This window comes from Oncorhynchus masou, chromosome 30, assembly GCF_036934945.1.
Source record: "Oncorhynchus masou masou isolate Uvic2021 chromosome 30, UVic_Omas_1.1, whole genome shotgun sequence".
Taxonomy (NCBI): domain Eukaryota; kingdom Metazoa; phylum Chordata; class Actinopteri; order Salmoniformes; family Salmonidae; genus Oncorhynchus; species Oncorhynchus masou.
Window position 1 is genome coordinate 19,407,282 of NC_088241.1, and position 18,271 is coordinate 19,425,552.

At 41.4% G+C, this 18,271-nt stretch overlaps 3 protein-coding genes across 5 annotated transcripts; all 3 read right to left on the reverse strand.

Annotated features, from left to right (window-relative positions):
• Positions 1-111: 111 nt before the first annotated feature.
• On the reverse strand, positions 112-8,887 carry LOC135522261 (ras-related protein Rab-11A-like). 3 transcript variants are annotated; one of them, XM_064948350.1, is made up of 6 exons: positions 8,813-8,886; positions 8,546-8,602; positions 5,228-5,423; positions 4,579-4,772; positions 3,572-3,652; positions 112-1,835 (listed from the first exon to the last, which is right to left on the reverse strand). In XM_064948350.1, the coding sequence occupies exons 2-6, from the start codon at positions 8,583-8,585 to the stop codon at positions 1,696-1,698; spliced, it is 651 nt and encodes a 216-aa protein (XP_064804422.1). In that variant the 5' UTR covers positions 8,586-8,602; positions 8,813-8,886; the 3' UTR covers positions 112-1,695. The 3 variants fall into 3 exon arrangements, with proteins under 3 accessions (XP_064804422.1, XP_064804421.1, XP_064804423.1); XM_064948349.1 differs by having other exon boundaries at positions 8,546-8,887; XM_064948351.1 differs by lacking the exons at positions 8,546-8,602; positions 8,813-8,886 and adding an exon at positions 7,110-7,212.
• Positions 8,888-10,300: 1,413 nt separating this feature from the next.
• On the reverse strand, positions 10,301-16,941 carry LOC135522263 (ras-related protein Rab-25-like). The gene is made up of 5 exons (XM_064948352.1): positions 15,765-16,941; positions 12,547-12,742; positions 11,678-11,871; positions 11,125-11,205; positions 10,301-10,845 (listed from the first exon to the last, which is right to left on the reverse strand). Exons 1-5 carry the CDS (start codon positions 15,799-15,801, stop codon positions 10,718-10,720), a joined length of 636 nt encoding a protein of 211 aa, XP_064804424.1. The 5' UTR covers positions 15,802-16,941; the 3' UTR covers positions 10,301-10,717.
• On the reverse strand, positions 15,922-18,084 carry LOC135522264 (ragulator complex protein LAMTOR2). Its single transcript, XM_064948353.1, has 4 exons — positions 17,885-18,084; positions 17,556-17,718; positions 17,204-17,293; positions 15,922-17,018 (listed from the first exon to the last, which is right to left on the reverse strand). Exons 1-4 carry the CDS (start codon positions 17,950-17,952, stop codon positions 16,962-16,964), a joined length of 378 nt encoding a protein of 125 aa, XP_064804425.1. The 5' UTR covers positions 17,953-18,084; the 3' UTR covers positions 15,922-16,961.
• Between the last annotated feature and the right edge of the window lie 187 nt (positions 18,085-18,271).

Genomic DNA, 18,271 nt, shown 5'->3' on the forward strand with positions numbered 1-18,271 from the left:
TATTTTAAAAAGTTGCAGTTGTGAAATGGCAAACAATTACCATACAGTAACTCCACAGTATGCCATTTTTCAATGAAAAGTAAGCACAAGGCATAAAATAAGGAGCAAGACTTAAGAAATTACATTTATTTGTACACATGCAATCTAAATATACACATGAGAATTAACATGTTTTAAAACCTTTACTACCCAATTTACTATTGGGAATGCCACAAGGGTGAAAAAAACTCAGCAGGATAATGACTGTTTACACTGTTGACCTTTTGGCTGTGGTAATGGCACCCTGAAACTTTCCCCACACCTCCCCTCTTTTGCCAATCTATCAGATCTATAAGGGCTAGCATCCTCCGTAGTGCTTACTCTTACTAACATGACAGAACTACACACACCCAGAAAAAAAGAGAGAAAATAAAATCACACAAAGAGACCTGGGATACTCTTATGGGATATCCCAGAAGGCATGATACTGTTCCAGTTACAATGGAGTTAATTTACAGTAAAACAAGCCGTCTTGGGTACATCAGAGACCCAGCAGCGGGTAAGGCTGAGTGCCCTTACTACCCATCTCTTGCAACATGAGCTGTCCATCCATCCAGGACAGCAGGGAGGGCTCCACTGAGACGATGGTATATGACCAGCACCACTACAACCAATATCCCTTCATCACCCTCCCATATCTCCACAGCCACAGGGAAAACGACAGCAATTCAGTTAAACCAGAAAAAAAGGATGGTTCACGGCGGTAAAGGAGCAAGACTGGTTTGTTAGCAAAGAAGATATAGGCCTATGTGAGAAAAATTGCTGCGCACAAAGTACTTTGTAATGGGTTTCATCAGATGAGCAAACTTTATTCTGTGTAAAGACAAAGTGAAGTCGAAGTGCACTGATAAAATGGACATGAAAAGTTCTCAACGGACCCCCATTTTGTGCAGTTTAGATTGGCCTGACATTCGACCAGGTTCCTTTTGGGATGAGATGGCATAACTCCTCGTTTCCCCATTAGCCAAGGGTAGTTACATTTAATAACTCCATCATAAAAGGATTTGATTACCAGTGAAATCAAGAACAAAAAGATAGAGGACACCCTTCATATATAGTAAGCAGCTTCAGATCAAACCCACCCAGTGTTGCATGTTAGCACAAACCCTTTGGTCAAAGAAGACCTCAATATAGTGTTAAATAAATATCATTGGGACAAACTCAAATAAGTTTGGGAGGAGCTGACTGACAATGGAGGGGGGGGGGTTACACTTCAGTGAAGTCAGGTCTTCGCTGCTGAATCTTAATGCCCTTTTGCTATGGAATTGGGTGTGTTCACAGGCTTATTAAATTGAGCTGACAATGGGGGGGGGGGGGAATCAGTTCACAATGAGTGAGACAAAAACTGTGTAAAGATATGGCGGACCATGCCCTAACATGCTCAATTTCTCAATTCATGTAAATTAATTCAAATCATGTCCTCTTTCATATTTAAAACCGGTCAAGGCATAACCATAAAGCTTATTGAATTAGATGGGGACAGACTTCTCAGAGGAAACAATGCAAAGAGACTATAGAAACACTTGGTTGCCCGCCCCCCCTTGTCTCCCTGTGTATCGAGTGCCTGTATCCTTGTCTTTAGGTTTCTCTTCATCTCCCAGTCCTCCCTCCCCGTCTACCTGTCTGTCCCTGACTCTCTCTGGCGGTGGTGAGGCCTCAGTTGTTCTGGCAGCAGGCACTCGACTTGGCAGCGTTCTGCGTGGGCTGCACCGTGATCGGCACCACATTGGAGTTGGGCGAGAAGTCGGTGTCGCTGCGGCCCGTAATTTGCCTCTGGGACACGATGTTGTAGATGGCTGCAGGAGACAGACAGAGACAAGTGAGAACACAACAGTCGCTGTTGGGTTGTTAGGTGATGAGAAAGGGAGCGTGTTTCGTCAAACACTACAGTGGATACAAAACTTACAACAAGATGGTAATGCAATGGGGACCTAACAGCATTTCACTTTCCAGGATTGTGTAAATAAATACCAAAACAAACATAAAATGGAGACAAGTTGTCATAGAAACCAGCAGCACCCTGTGGCTCCTAGGGACTGAACTTCTGCACCTTCCCTAGGATTACTCGAGTCTGGCACGCAAAACTAACTTCAGACTGACTCATACATGCCACTGACTGATGGTGAATCCCCAAGTCACTTCCCCGCCTCTAAATTAGCAAGAGCTTGAAAACAAGCACACAAGATGACCTAAGCTAACCCTTGATCAACGACTAGCTACAGTCAGCATGCTTCCCGGGTCACAGGGAGTCTAGTTCAATTCCTACATGGCTGTGTTTGAGCACTGCTATGCACTCTGTTCTCCTCTCTTAAATTAGTTAATTAGAACTATCATTTGTGCAAGTTTCTATGAATGAAACATTTGTTGAAGAGTAGAGTTACTAATTGTACAAATGCAGACAGTGGGAATTGTATGTGGAGGGAGAAAGCAGAACACAAATAGCAGGGAGCATGCTGACAGCCATTTTTCAACTGATTTGAAGGCCTCAGTGATAGGCTTGTTCCTCAGACACTCTTGGGTTTTTGAGTTGGCCGTTGCTCATTTTCTATTTTATAGTGGCCACGCATTAACAAGGGCCTTTCTAAGGTGTGGCTAATACGTCAGTAAGTTGCTCTTGTAGAAGTACTTAATGTGAGTTGTTCTGGGTATGAGAGACTAAATTGTGTCTTCCAAAAATGATGAGACATCTGGAAAGCTCATATTTGCATTCCAATGTACATATTGCAACCAGACCCAAAATAAATGCTTTAGTGGTTTCCTGACAAACATCAGATCTGATTGAGGATCACACAAAGTGTGATTATCTGAGTGTCCTTTGAGCATGCCAATTACAGATGCTTTTGACCTTAATAAAAATGTCAGGTACTGTTCAATTTACTGCAGAGTAATCTTACAGTAGAGGCCTCGTAATAACCTGGATTTTGCTGCCATCTATTGGTGGAAGATGAATCACCGCTGAACAAATGGATTACAAAGCTCTCAGAGTACAAATAAATAAATATATATACACTAAAGGAACGTTTGGTATGGCCGTTAATATAAGATGATGTGTGAAGGGGGGGCCTTTACATGGACAAGTGACTCTTTTTAAGCCTTTTAAGTGTTAGAGTAGGCTAGCTCTTTCACAAGATGGCACGATTCGGTGTGCACTACAGGGTGAATACAAGCTGCTTTGGGGCAATTTCACTTTAAAATGTATACCAAACAAAAACCATTGATTTTAAAGTTGAACATAGAACCCTATACATAAAAAATAAATGTAACAATTTCCATCGAAAATGTTACAAAAACACATTTACAGGAAGAACTGTGCAGATACAAAGTTTGGTAACAGAATAAAACTGAGGGAGATTCTACCATAATTCTGCAGTTGTTCCAATAATTTACTGTAAAAAAAGTAATCAATGGTTTTTGTTTGGCAACCATTTTAAAGTGAAAAATCGGAGTAGCAGTGTAATTCCATAACGATGGAACCGCCCCTTGTTAAATTCACAAGCAGTTCTAGTGTATATGGTAGGCAGTGTACACTAACCTGTGAGAATTGTCTGGAAAGCCAGCTCCACATTAGAGGAGTCTAACGCCGAGGTCTCCAGGAAAGACAGTCCATGCTTCTCTGTGGAAAGTGGAGATTTTTTTTATTCAAAAAAAAATAATTAAAAAAGCCATTATTCATTGTCCGTACTAGTAGGCACTTCATAAAACAGCCATCCAGTCATACGTCACCAGTGAGGCTATTTTCAACAGCCACCACAGAATAGGCTAACTGATAAAAATGACATGATGTCAATGACCCTTCGTAGTCGTGCTGCATGAGCCAACCCTGGTGACAAATCAATAACAGAAATTGAACGAGAGCCTGTGGTATCACATGGCATGCTTGTTTACTCTACACAATGTCTTCAAGAACAATTCCATTCATTCGTATATAGCCACTCTTATCAAGAGCAATTTACAAGTCAAAGTGTATTCCATGCATGAAATAAGACTCAAGGTCATAAGTAAACACTTGAACCATTATGCAGAGCTACAAATGATAAGTGTGATAAGCTGGAAATGTCACATTGGAGTGTGTAGAGTAGCTAAAATCACAAGTCATAATTTTTTTCAATTGCTGGGGATGTGCATTCAGAACCAGAAACAGCTGTTAATCACTGACAGAGGCAGCCTGATAGGAGCTCTGTTGTCTCCACATCAAAGAGCAGCCCTAAGGGGGAAGTAGACAGTGAGAGAGTGGAGGGCATTCCCTTGTCCACTGCGAGGCTCAGGTGCATCACTTTCCCCAGGCCCAGATTATTTTTGAAATGTGTTTGAAATGCCCTTGTTCCAATAGGGAAAGCAAGATTATGGTAATACTTATCAAAAACATTGTATTGTGTTGTTCAACTTACCGCATCGCTTTATATCCACTGCTATCGCGAATAAAAAATAAATTATTGAGGGAGAAACAACTCTCCTGTACTGTCCCCATGGCTTGTAATGCTGTAGTAGAATCAACACAAACAGATCAAGTAGCTATAAAACTAGTTGATGTAAGGGTACCTGCCAAGGCCTTAGCCTCGTCCGTGGGCACGGCCCTGAGGTGGCGCAGGTCACTCTTGTTGCCCACCAGCATGATGACGATGTTGCTGTCAGCGTGGTCCTGCAGCTCCTTCAGCCAGCGTTCAGCGTTTTCATACGTCAGGTGCTTGGCGATGTCGTACACCAGCAGAGCCCCCACTGCCCCACGGTAGTACCTACACAGGGGACAGGAGAAGGAAACTAAGTGTTACTGGGAGCAGCTGAGCATTGGCTGAGTCAATGGAGTGGTAGATTTAGTTTGTCGTTCCCTACATGAAATGCTATTGCATACATCATAAGCAAAGGACTCGAAGTTGTCAACAAGATGAGAACATTAGTAAATTAGCAGAAGTAGGCTGGAATGTTCTGTACGCACAAACATCCACAATGGTTGGGTTTACACAGGAAACCCAAGTCTGATATTTTTTCTATTAGTCAGTCATTTGACCTATCCCATCAGATCTTTCAGAGCTCATTTGTGAAAAGATCTACAGGATTGGTCAAATGACTAATTAGTTAAATAAAGATCAGAATTGGGCTGCTTGTCTAAATGTTGCAAATATGTCAAAAGATGCCTGGCAGAAAGACACAAAAAAAAATCTCTATGCGTGCAAGCTGTGTTAATACTCACGCGGAGGTGATGGCTCTGTAGCGCTCCTGTCCTGCCGTGTCCCAGATCTGGGCCTTGACGGTCTTGCCCTCCACATGGATGCTGCGCGTGGCAAACTCCACCCCAATGGTGCTCTTGCTCTCCAGGTTGAACTCGTTACGGGTGAAGCGGGACAGCAGGTTACTCTTCCCCACTCCAGAGTCCCCAATCAGCACCACTGGAGCACAGAGAGAGGAGCGAGGGCATGAGTCAGACAGACACCACCAGAATAACGATACAATATGTTACCCACTGTACGGGTGTTGACAACTTGTTTCCTACGATGTAGGAATATGAACACTCAGTGGGGGTAAAACAGGTCTGACAAAGACAATCATGGTAGAAGAGACAACAGCTCCTGATTGGGTCTAAAAGCATTGTGCCATGTGTCTGCTGCTCTGTTAGTGATTAACGGTCTACTGAGAGGGCATGACTGTACTTGACTGTAATTCAATAAACAATATTTGTGCAAAACACAGGCCATCTGGCTTGTTTTTGCTATAGACAAAAGACCCATGACATGAAGTTTCAAACTTTGTGAGGGAGTGCCTAGGCTAAGTATTGTCATGAATGACCAAAGATTGATTTAATTGACCAAGAAGATGATGCCTTGTGAAGTTCAGCCTATTCACTTCTGAACCCTGCCCTTATGGAGCAATGAAACATTTGGCACATGTTCCCGTTTTGACACCCATTCATTTCCAAACATGAACGGGGGTGTGATGGGAAAGAGGATTTTACAAGGACTGAAATCCAGGTGAGTCAGGAGGAAAATCCTAAACTCATAAGCTCACCACCTTGTTATTAGGAAATAGGAACTGGTTGTGTTGACTAGGCCTTATTGACACATCTCCCACAGAATGTAGGCAAAGCTCATCACATGAAAATACTACAGTGGTGCAGCAGACAGGTAGAAACCTGCCTACCAATTGACAATTGCGCCGACTGACTCAAGCTAGGTGAACCTAACAAAAGTTAACTTGTTCCACAGGCAATTCATCAGCAACTCTCCATATAAGTTAGTAACATGAGAACTGTGACTTTGTAGTTCCAAGAATTTCCTTGTCAGCTGCAAGAAGGACTCTGAACTACAATGTCAATTAGACTAGCCGATCTGGTAACCATCATAATACGGTGGCTGAGGAACGAACAAAAGCATTATGCAACTTTTAGTGTACTTGTCACCAGAAACACAAGATCACCAATTTAGGCTACGGTATTGTGTAGGCTGCATTTCAGAGTTCTAAAGCTACAACCATTATTTCATTATTGGACACCATCATCACATAGCTTAGGCATAAACAGTCTAGTCCCTCTTCCTTAAAAATCTAAATTCTGGCCTCCCAAGTGGCACAGTGGTCCAAGGCACAGCATCGCAGTGCTAGCTGTGCCACTATAGATTATAGGTTTGAGTCCAGGCTCTATCGCAGCCAGCCAAGACCGGGAGACCCATGGGGCGTCGCACAATTGGCCCAGAGTTGTCCGGGTTAGGGGAGGGTGTGGCCAGCAGTGAAGTCCTTGTTCCATCATGCACTAGCAAGTCCTGTGGCAGGCCGGGAGCCGTGCACGCTGACACGGTCACCAGGTGCACAGTGTTTCTTCCAACACATTGGTGCGGCTGGCTTCCAGGTTAAGTGGGTATTGTGTCAAGAAGCAGTGCGGCTTGGTTGGTTGTGTTTCAGAGGATGTACGGCTCTCAACCGTCGCCTCTCCCGAGTCCGTAACCAGAGTTGCAGCGATGAGACAAGACTAACTACCAATTGGATACCACAAAATGAGGGAGATAACAGGGTACAAAAAAAATATATAAATTCTATTTCCCAATACAGTATAAGGAAGTTATTTTTAGATAAGATAGACTTACTTGAAGTCGAATCAACAAGAAAGCATTTCATTATCTGTAAAGAGAGCACTCAGTTTAAATAAGCACTCAGTCATTTAAACAAGAAAGCTGGTCAACTTGCTGTGCAACATTTACAGGCTCCTTGTCGGAAGCAGTGATTCAACCACTCACCTGACTGACTCATGCCTAAACAGTGAGGGTGCAGTAAAGAAAGAAACGAAACGCAGGAAACTGGAGGGGGAGGAACCTACTGGTTATGTGGCCTACTGACAGTCCTCACTTTAGGCTCTATGGGGCAGTGCATTCTAGCTGTGTAGCACTGAATTCAGATAATTGTGCTATTTGGCCAGCACCAAGGTATTTTATCTGAAAGTGAAGTTATGCTCATCTTCCCTACTGTCAGAGCCCTTCTGTATAGGGACACACACACACTCACTTGAATCATGCAGGTCTTTCCAGTTTGACAACGCATGTTCAAATGTAGAACCCCATACAAACAAAGGATACTGTGCACTTTATTTCCCTTGTCCAGGACAAAACAATCCACAGTGAAAGTAGTTAGTGTAAGTAAGTACAGGGAAGCAGTAAGTATCCACTATCATTGTAAAATACCAATTGTTGCTGTATTCTTACAAATGTAGGCCTACACATTCTCATATGTAGGCCAAACAATAGGCTACAGTGCATGTGCACAGAAAAGTCTGGGAAAGGTACGACTAGACAACATAGAACCCAAGGACCAGACAAGTCATGTTGAGAAGGGGCCAATAAGCTATCGGTTAGATGAATTAGGTATCATTTGGCCAAGGTGATCTTTACTCCACTTCATTCAGATGTAAACAGATCGTGGAGATGACCGCTTTCTCTAAACCCAGAGTGACCCACCACAACACCAGGTCAATGGAATCCCTACAAACAGAATAGTGCTTAAAGGCTAAACCATGTGGTCACTGGTCACCTTAGGGCAATCGGTTTGAGTAAATATATTTTGAGGTGTCATCCTGCCATAATTAGTGGGCTATAGGACTCCTGTTGACCAATACTTCCTCTCCTGATGATTGCGTCATAGGCCCACCACAAGATGACTAAACAGATGTCACTTTGGATAGCTACATGGTGCTTATTAAATGTCTGTGTGCAGTGAGTGCTGTTGCAATCAACTAGCCTACTACACAGTTGTATCCATATTTCTACTGAATTTAAACAATAGTTACAGAAATCCAGAGTGAAGTTGTTACTGTAACTGCTACGCATTACCTTATGTCATTGAGAATTGATTTTGGCAGCGCTCGTTACGTAGTTGCAGCAACACAGTCCGATTACTTTTGACAGGGCGGAAGCGGCGACAAAAGAAATGTATTATATTGAAATCGGTGTGGCGCTGAATCGACTCTAGGTCGAAATGACTACACTCACGACATGGCAATGTCCTAGTAAAGTATCGTAAACACACTCACCTTTGAAAAGATAGTCATATTCGTCTTCTCTATTCGTCATTTCTTCAACGTTTCTACCTATGGAATGTGAAATGTTCAAACCCTCCCGTGGTGGTTTCTCTGTTCAATTCGACAAAACTTCTTGACCAGTTATCTCGCAACCGACCGCTTCGGTAGAACGAACAACCGGGTCAAAAATGTAAATTATCACTATGTCAACGTCTCTAATATATTATTCGACTATAGGTCTCATATTTGACTATGAAATTTTAAATGACAACAAACTACCTTTCACAAACTTTCGACTCCTCTTCCCTACCACTTGTAATTTGCCATTTCCGAGCGACGTAACGTCGAGTTTCTAGCCCCGTCCTTTACCCAGTTTCGACTGGCCAATCGACGACAGATACCGGTCGCTGGCTTTCCTGTGATTGGTCTATTTTGTTGTCATTCATGATTTTCCTCCATTGATCCTACTCATCTCCTCTTGGGTGACGTCTTCAGTCTCAAGCCTTCCAGGTATGCTGATGCTGCGTTCAAAACAACTGGGGACTCAGATCTTGGAAATCTCCGACTTCGGATATCAGTGCGTTCAAGACAACTGGGAACTACTGGCACACAGCTCGGACACCCATGCATACACCACAAGACATGCAACCAGAGGTCTCTTCACAGTCGCCAAGTCCCGAACAGACTACGGGAGGCGCACAGTACTATAGAGCCATGACTACATGGAACTCTATTCCACATCAAGTAACTCAGGTCAGCAGTAAAATTTGATTTAAAAACAGATAAATACACCTTATGGAACAGCAGGTACTGTGAAGCAACACAAACATAGACACATGCATACAAACACGATAACATACGCACTATACACTTGGATTTTGTGTTATATATATGTGGTAGTAGAGTAGAGGCCTGAGGGCACACAATATGTTATGAATGTATTGTAATGTTTTTAAATGTATTACTATCTTAATTTTGCTGGACCACAGTAGTAGGCAGCAGCTAATGGGGATCCATAATAAATACAAATGCAAAACTCAGGAAAAAGAATTCTGACTGGGACAAATCTTTTTAAACGGTCATCCAACTCAGGAACTCGGACCTCTTTCTACAGCTCCGATGTCAGGATTTGACCACATTCTTTCAAAGTTCCCAGCTGTCTTGAAAGCACCATGACCCTCAGGTTTAATGGATCCTTAGCACAGTATCATAATGACATCACAGCACTGCAGCACTTGAACTGCAGGCTATGCTTATGCAGCTAAATAAATGCAATTAATATATACTTTTGTGTCTGGATGTAGGCCTATTTATTGTATTTTTTTGCACCTTGGGTCTGAAAAAAAAGCACTTTACAAAGTAAATTCATTATTATAGGTTTATCTAAGGGCAACTTATGAGATCAATATGGTCAATGTCTGATCATTAATGGGATATCTTCATTATAATCAAAAGTAATCCTCACAGATGGAAAATGTAGGCTATTCCATTATGTTCTTGTCTATCAGTTGCCATTTGTATATTATACTTATTGGCATATGCATTTTTAGATGTATTATGATGAATAGGCTATTATTGTGAAGGAAATCAAATGTAAAAAGTGATAATTATAAGGCAAGTAATAATGAACCTGGCATTTGAGTGCAAAAAACATATTCCTGTATTGTTGTAAAATCACCTCACAATAAGAATACGCCGTTTTGGAACAACTAAAGCAAAAGATAAAAAATGACATGTAACTTTACTTTAAGTAAACAGAGCACAAACAACAGTGACAGCAAATTTAATTAATCAAGCTTTGTGTAAAAACATGGTTTTGGCACTTGTTGTCCAACCTCAGTCACTAAAAATGCAAATATTCTGTACATCAGTTGACTACCTTTAAAAATAAAATCATCCTAAGAAACGTTGAATCTTAGAAGTTTACACAAAAATGCTATTTGATATATTTTTATATTCAAATGATTGCTGGATTCTTTGGGGGTAAAATGTACCCCCAGCCATGTACATACACATTACATTCTTTAGGAATGGAAAACTCATTCTGTCTGCCAACATGTAACTATGTCACATCAGAGTGGTCTTGTTCAGCATCATTCTTTTCAATCAGGCTTGCACCATTTGGGCACACTAACTAGAGGAAGATGGAGTGCTCTATTCCACCTGAGGGGGTGGTTTGTCCCATCAGAGGTTCCTACAGCAGGGCTTCTTCTCTTCAGGGTCGCCTGCAGCTCTGGGGACGGGGCTGGCCAGAGACACGGCACTAATGGACCCCCGGGTCACCTCTTTACTGCTCACCTTCCTGTGAATCTCTGATGAAAGAGGCACAGGAATACAGTGTGAAGTCTGGTGCAACAAACAGTGACAAAAAAAATATTGACCACAAACTGCCAGTGACAACTGCTTACACAAAACAATAAATGTGGCACAAGCATTTTGTTCTGGAATGCCAACTTTCCACTCAGTTTAACTGATGAATTACTGAGCATTGATTGCACTACTTTTACACCAAAAAACAAGGTTAGCTAGAGAGCTAAAAACAAACAAATCAATAATAGGGTTGGTACTGTAAATATATAAAAGTCAATTACCTCCAAGGACATTTTGGAATGCAGTCTCAACGTTTGTGGACTCCAAGGCTGATGTCTCTAAGAACAATAGGCCATTCTTTTCTGCATAGAGCAAACGGGGTAGTGTTTACTGAGTATTTTCTCAAAATGTAGGTTTGTCAAATTTGGGGTTAACTAGTGACTCAAGCCTAGTGCTTGACATGGACTGAAATAGGTTCTGGTACTCATTTTGGGTGCTGATACTGTTTATATTTACAGTAGGTGCAGGAGCTCAACAATACCTTTGAGCTAATATTCTATAAGAGGAACAGGCGCTCAAGCAGTAGAACATCTGCAGTGGCGGTACTCAGATCCCAAGTCAAGCACTGCTCAAGCCACAAATTTGAACCAATAAAGGCTATTGGCCTATTGGCTGTTGTTAATATACTAATATTCACAAGTCAAAACCACAATTCACTATTTAAGGGAACAACATTTTGAAGTTTGAAGTTTATGCAATTTTATGTTTATTACAATGGAGTCATTGTTATTATCCTAGGATATATTCATGGTGTCAGAGTCTTGACAGCTGTACCTGCAAAGTCCTTGGCATCCTCAGTGGGCACTGATCGCTCTGACCCCAGATCAGTTTTGTTGCCCACCAGCATGACTACAATGTGAGGGTCTGCATGGTCATATAGCTCCTTAAGCCAGCGCTCCACACTCTCATAGGTCAGATGCTTGGTGATGTCATAGACCAATAGCGCTCCGACAGCTCCTCTATAATAACTAGGGAGAAAATATGAAAAAATATGTAACCTGATGTTTTTATTCATATTTATAAAGTATGTGTTGGGTGATACCCTCTGAGTATCCATATCCCATTTTTCTCTTGAAATGCCATGTAGGCCTCCATAGTACGATACATTGAACCAACAAAATCATTGTAATATTCTAATAGACTTGGTTGATTGTAGAAAGACATTTCTAGGGAAGGAAATGTGCATGAGGGAATTATTCAGTAAAGTATTTACTAAACTCTTGACAGAGAAGAATTAATCCTGCTGTGGTATATCCTCAGATTTTCCATGTCATTAAATTGAATGGACACAGTTTTATTGTTTTGAAACATGTTTCCATGCCATTAACCCTTCCAGTCTTTACAAAAGAACAAGTCAGGAATTTCTTAAGTCAGAGAAGAAAAATATTTGGGTCTGGATGTGTATTGAATATGCCCAGCCATAATGGATATTTAGACCAAAATGCACAAGTAGTAAATGACTGGAACAGTAAACCTCCTGTTTATTCCTCCAGGCTATCTGGGCAAAGTGTGAAACCAGTGCCTCTCCACGTGGAGTGTTTGGGCCTATAATACCACCCAAGATGCCCACACAATAGTGAGAAATGGTCCCTTTGTGTGTGTGTGTGTGTACGTGGGTCCACAGTTTCACCCAGAGTACTCACGCAGAGGTGATGGCCCTGTACCGCTCCAGCCCAGCCGTGTCCCAGATTTGAGCCTTGATTATGAGACTTTTCAGTTGAATTGTGCGTGTGCTGAACTCCACCCCGATGGTGGTGCGGCTGTCGTGGTTGAACTCGTTCTTGGTGAAGCGGGAGAGCAGGTTGCTCTTGCCAACGCCAGACTCACCTATCAGAACCACTGGAGAAGAAAGAAGGGGGAGAGGAGGGTATGAGTTCTAGTGCACCAGAAACATGTTTGAATATGTGCTTTACATCCCCAGTGAGTCTCTATTATGTGAATGAAGGGGACTAGGTGTTTCATCCTAGATGTAGAACACTTTATATTGCCATAGTGCAGACGCACAATAGTATCAGGTGTAGAACCTCAAGGTGCCATTTCAGGGCACAACACATATGGAATGTGTTATTTCACACAAAAACAATGATTCTTCAATGTCTCTATTCTTTACTGTTAGAATCTCACTCATGTCATCCCATTGATTAACACCAACTCATAACTACAATAAGGCTGCTCCCTGAACTTCCTGCAAATAAGTAACTCTTAGGTGAGGCCTAGGTGTGTCCTCAAACAGCCCACTCAATATCACTAACCCTACCCTAAACCCTCAGTCTTAGTCTGCTGCGCATTATATCATTAGTACTCTCTTCACAACGGTGTTCTATGACAGAAACAGCACCACACCCGTGCAAATAGTTACTGGGACAATTATGTTAAGTGAGGAATGTAGAACAAATCATCTGAGAAGTAGCATCAAAATCATGGCTCAGGTGTCTTTAAAATAAATGATCATGCTTGTTCGTGTTAATTATCATCTAGGAAATGGGAGCTAATATGTTATTATCATGCTGTGTAGGTTAAGAGATATGTAGTATATATATAGTGATGAGGGGTCAGTTGTTGAAGAGAACCAAAGGAGAACCAGCGAGTGGGGGGGGGGGTGAGGATTTATTGCATTGCTCTTGTGGAATTTCCTGTAATGAAACAGGCCTTCAAAAGAGGAAGCAACTAATAAAAGCAGGTGGTACAGTTCACACTGATACTTCCCTCTATCTATCTTGCTGTGAGCAATACGGAGTCCAAACAGAAGGGGTACAAGGAACAATGATGCCCCCCTATATGTTTCAGTGACTCATGTGTTTGCTTCTAGAGTGTGAGCAGCTGACTCAGAAAGCCAGCCTTGGCCTACTTGACAAACATATAGGAAAATATGACCACATGTCACAATGACACCATGATTTCAACACAGCTGACTGAGCTGAGCCAAACACCAATTTCTGCTTTAATCTCAACCATGAGAATGTGAGCTGAACCAAGATAGGCATCCAAGTTCCATGGCGCACCAGCAAGAAAGATCTAAGGAAACCAAGAATGTGATAAACGGCAGTGTGCAGAAGGTTTTTAAAAAAGTGACATGTTTATTCAGTACGGTCACCTTTAATACATATTCTATTTACTGCTCTCCAAACCACTAGTGGGGATAAGATTAGCAAGTATTGATTATCTTCCTTGCATGCTGATTTATGCTACAGAGCTTTTAACAGGCAATAAGATATTTGTCAAAAGCAAAAATGTTGGGATCATGCCTGTTCATGTTCCCAGACTTACATTCTAAAGCAACTATCCAGTTTCTGGTCTCCGAACCCAGTTTAGATTTAACCTGAGGTGTAAAACAGGCAGCAGGAAAGAACGTTTACGAGATGTTCTACTTTGGTTTGTTTTGGGTAATTGTTCACCCCATTGGCAGATCATTGTTCTGCTTTTGGTTTTTATTAGATGAGATGAAAATGTTGCCATTTCCTCCTCCCATACTCAGTAACCTCTTATGCAAACAATGTCCCTGGTTTCCATGGCAAATAGGATAAGAGGCCTTGAAGCACTTTACTGGCCTGGTTTGACTTTGTTCTGAGGCAAAAGGTATTAAGTAAGTTGCGGGAAGAACTCCTCATTTAATAATAATTCAGATTTACTTTAATTGATTTATGACTGAGCAGTTCCCTCAACTTATTTACATATAAAAGCTGAATTTACGTTTAGACAATAAAAGCAGAGAATCATTTAGATTTTACTTCATGATGTCTGGATGGTTTCAAAAATAAAGCTATAGTAGAATTAGGCTTAGTCCTTCGTTCCAGAATGAATGGCAGAAACTTCCATGTGGTTCAGTGAAAACACAAAATTTAACTTCATCAACATCCCCTGGCCCAACTAACTGGGTTTTCTTGTTTCCCTAATCGACAAATCACTTCACCTCATCATGCACATCACCACCTCCTCTACCATGCCTGTAGCATATAGGACTTAGTAAGTCATGTCGTGAAACAGTACACATGCTTCTCTGGTGTGACTATAGACATAATGGAAAGAGTAATAGGATCAAATATTCAGGAATGTGTGTTTTCATGGAATGATATTGACAAGCTTGTGAAACTCACCACAATAACAGTTGGAGGTCAAGAATGTATTAAGTTACATACAGAAATAGCATTCAAGTTCATAGAAATAGCAACATTCTTGAAGTAGCACTGTCTTGACTTGTAAAATACCAACAGTAGCATATGAATGAACTTCAAGGTTAGATGCATTCTTAAAAGTAATGGATAAAACTTCTAGACCTGGGCTCGTATCCACAAAGCGTCTAAGAGTAGGAATGCTGATCTAGGATCTGTTCATACAGTCATATTCATCATGACCTAACATGTTAAACAGATCCTAGATCAGTACTCCTACACTGAGACGCCCTGTACTACAGCCCTGTTTCAGGACACACCCTAGACTTTTTCTGTAATTTCAACACAGGTGGGAGTGACCTGCATCATTTCTGTGTGGTAGATGTGTTACTAACAATCTACGGTGTGCTTTTGATACTGTGCTGGCACTTAGCTTCTAGCCTTAGCACACACACACACACACCAAGTAACATAATTCAATGGTTGTCTGTACTGAGCAACACTGCACTAGCTTTAACTACAAACAAAGTAGGTTTCAGAGTCACTCAGTTGACATATACATTATATCATCATGGTGGCTCAGTTAGTAGAGCATGGCACTTGCAACACAAGGGTTGTGATTTCAATTCCCATAAAAGACCAGTAAGCAAAAAAGTCTGAACGTGTATGCAATCACTACTGAATAAGAGTGTGTGCTACATTATGTAAATGTAGGACATCAATCTGTTAAATGTGAAAGAACAAGGACTCACCCTTAAAGACAAAGTTGTAGGCCTCATCTGAACCCATGAGGTACACCTTCAGTGGTCCAGCTCTCAAGAGTGTGAGGGGAGAAAGGAAAGATGACTTCCCCAGAAGCCACTCACCCTAATCTTCAGATTTAAAAGAGCCGCACAAACACTTTGCAAGTCACCTGTCCTCTACGTTTAATAGAAATCTAGATTGTTTACAAGGAACTTGCCCCGCTGTGTCATCAGGTAGTTCTGCTGAGGAATGATAGGGGTTGGGGGAGTGGCTTGGTGTAAGTCTATGGCAGGTTGAACAGGTAGGACAACCACATGAGCAACTGTATGAAAAAAAGAGATACATGCCACCTGCTGGACAAACGAAATGATTGTCTTCAGGAAATGACTGGTTCCCTATCCCTTTTACATGGCGAAAGACAATCATTGCTTCCTCTGAGGTGTATTCACAGGACCTACCTGTCAAATAGAACCTAATTTATTGCAAAACGTTTTGCTACGGTATGGAACTAATGAATAAACCCCTGGTTCTGTTCATCTCAAACCAGGAACACAAAAGAAGAGTAAAAGGGACCTAGAAACAGTATTGATAAAGTTCTGAATTGACAAACAAATATATATATCAGTAATAACAATACTGTCAAACAACTGACAAGGTAATGCAATATTAGGTCTGTTCAGCAAACCTGTAATGTCAGTTCTGCAAAAAACTCCTTGTTACCCCTGGAACTAAAAATCTAACATATGAATCAAATGGTTTTATATCTTTGAAGACAAATAGGTAAAAAAAAACAGAGTTTATGGATAGCCTGTTACAAAAGGATATCATAAATGTTATTGCGTGGCAACAGACAAATGTAATATTCTGACTTGGGTAAACAGCGAATGCCTTAAAGTTAATGTGTCAGCATTTTCAGCAGTTGAGAAAGGAGTCCTCTTACAGGTAGTGAAATTCATTGAAGATTTACAAAGCCCGCCTTACTCAATGTGTGAACTTGACATTTTGAACTTCATGCCACAAAACGGCAAAATTACTATACTCAAGCATTAAGTTAGAGCATACAGTAATCAGAAGACAAATACTCAGTTCATTCATACAGACTGCAGCGTTTCATGAAGACCAGGTGAAGCATTTACATAAGCAACAAGTGTTCATGTATTATCACGGGAGACAAAATTGAAGACAACACTCCAGCCAGACTTCCCCTATGATGCCGCAACTTGGGTTAAAGGTTCCTCCAGGTACAGTACCAACGCTTCAGCCTAGAAATACCATACAGACAGGAGATATATGCTTAGTATGGTATGCAGACATGGTCTGTGCTCATGGCTCTTTAAATTACATACATACTTGTTCTCTTCAGGAATTAGTCATTGGTGTTTTGTCATTTCAAATACAACACAATTTGCATACCAATGTCATCCACACTCAAAGTATTCTTCCTCACCTTGGCTTTAAGCATTCCAAAGCCCACTGTCTCTTTGGCATACATGCACAGCAGTAGGTTAGCTACCCGTGTGATGGCCACCCTGCCTTCCTGCAAAGATAAGATAAGAAAGGAATTGATAAAAATGCATGTACATTGAATTTCAATTTACCTTTGGTGGTACTACCTCCCAAGCTGCCAAATAGCCCATGTCATCCTTTCCTACCACTATTTAACTAACGTTATCGGGCATACAGCTTAATTTCTCTGGAGCCTCTGACTGTGATACTCAATGGATAACCAACGTAAGGCAGAATATTGTAAAAAACATTTTGTTCATGCATGGTAACTAGACCATATAGTTCAAACTAACCATGCAATCCATCAGAATGAATTTGAGTTTATCTTCGTTAAAAGCTTGATGCCCGTTCTTGTCATAGGCCGACCAGATGTTGCTTGCGATGGCAGCGGTCACTCGAGCGTCAGTGTCCCCATAGCCAGAGTAAGCCAAAAGAGACCCTTCATTATTTAACAATCTGCGGGGAGAACATGTAAATAAGTTAGACAGAGAGTGTTAGCTAAGACTTACCTACATGTAGGTAGCTATCGTTACAAGTCATCTTGAGAACAAATAATTAACCGATTTAGCTAGTTAGAAGAAAATAACGCTATATTCACGTGACTCTGCCACTCAGTGCTTACAGTGTGCTTTGTACTCCGCTTGTATTTGCCTGGCTGAGAACTTGCGTCAATGCTTTTGGTCGCAACATGGTTGGAGTGAGCAATACTTTGCAGCAACTGAATTAATCTAGGCGAAATTATGAAGTGTACTTTATCATCCAGTTCAGTGATTTCTTCTACAACAACACAATCCAGTCAGCTGACTCCTACAACTTCCTGATACAAATCGTAATGCATTATGGGAATGACAGTGGGTGCGTTCCAGACGATTGAAACCGGTCACTGGAATAATATATTCAAAGTGCACCTTTTCAGCTCAGATCTGCCCCAATTATAGAATTGATATCATTTTCATGTTGCTCCTGAGATGTTAAACACTTGTATGAGTAAGAGGACTGGGGCGAAATC

Bases quoted from the DNA above. Each gene is read 5' to 3' on its own strand.
- LOC135522261 (XM_064948349.1), bottom strand. From the start codon at position 8,585: ATGACGAATAGAGAAGACGAATATGACTATCTTTTCAAAG. The intron at 4,773-5,227 runs GTGAGTATTAAC...TCCCCTGTGTAG, and splicing joins TACAGAGCCATCACCTCCGC to GTACTACCGTGGGGCAGTGG. The intron at 1,836-3,571 runs GTTAGTGTACAC...TGTCTCCTGCAG, and splicing joins TTTCCAGACAATTCTCACAG to CCATCTACAACATCGTGTCC.
- LOC135522263 (XM_064948352.1), bottom strand. From the start codon at position 15,801: ATGGGTTCAGATGAGGCCTACAACTTTGTCTTTAAGG. The intron at 12,743-15,764 runs GTGAGTCCTTGT...TTTCTTCTCCAG, and splicing joins CTACAACTTTGTCTTTAAGG to TGGTTCTGATAGGTGAGTCT. The intron at 11,206-11,677 runs GTACAGCTGTCA...TGCTCTATGCAG, and splicing joins GGATGCCAAGGACTTTGCAG to AAAAGAATGGCCTATTGTTC.
- LOC135522264 (XM_064948353.1), bottom strand. From the start codon at position 17,952: ATGTTGCGACCAAAAGCATTGACGCAAGTTCTCAGCCAGGCAAATACA. The intron at 17,719-17,884 runs GTAAGCACTGAG...TTCTCCCCGCAG, and splicing joins AGCGGAGTACAAAGCACACT to ATTGTTAAATAATGAAGGGT. The intron at 17,294-17,555 runs GTTAGTTTGAAC...TTATCTTTGCAG, and splicing joins TCATTCTGATGGATTGCATG to GAAGGCAGGGTGGCCATCAC.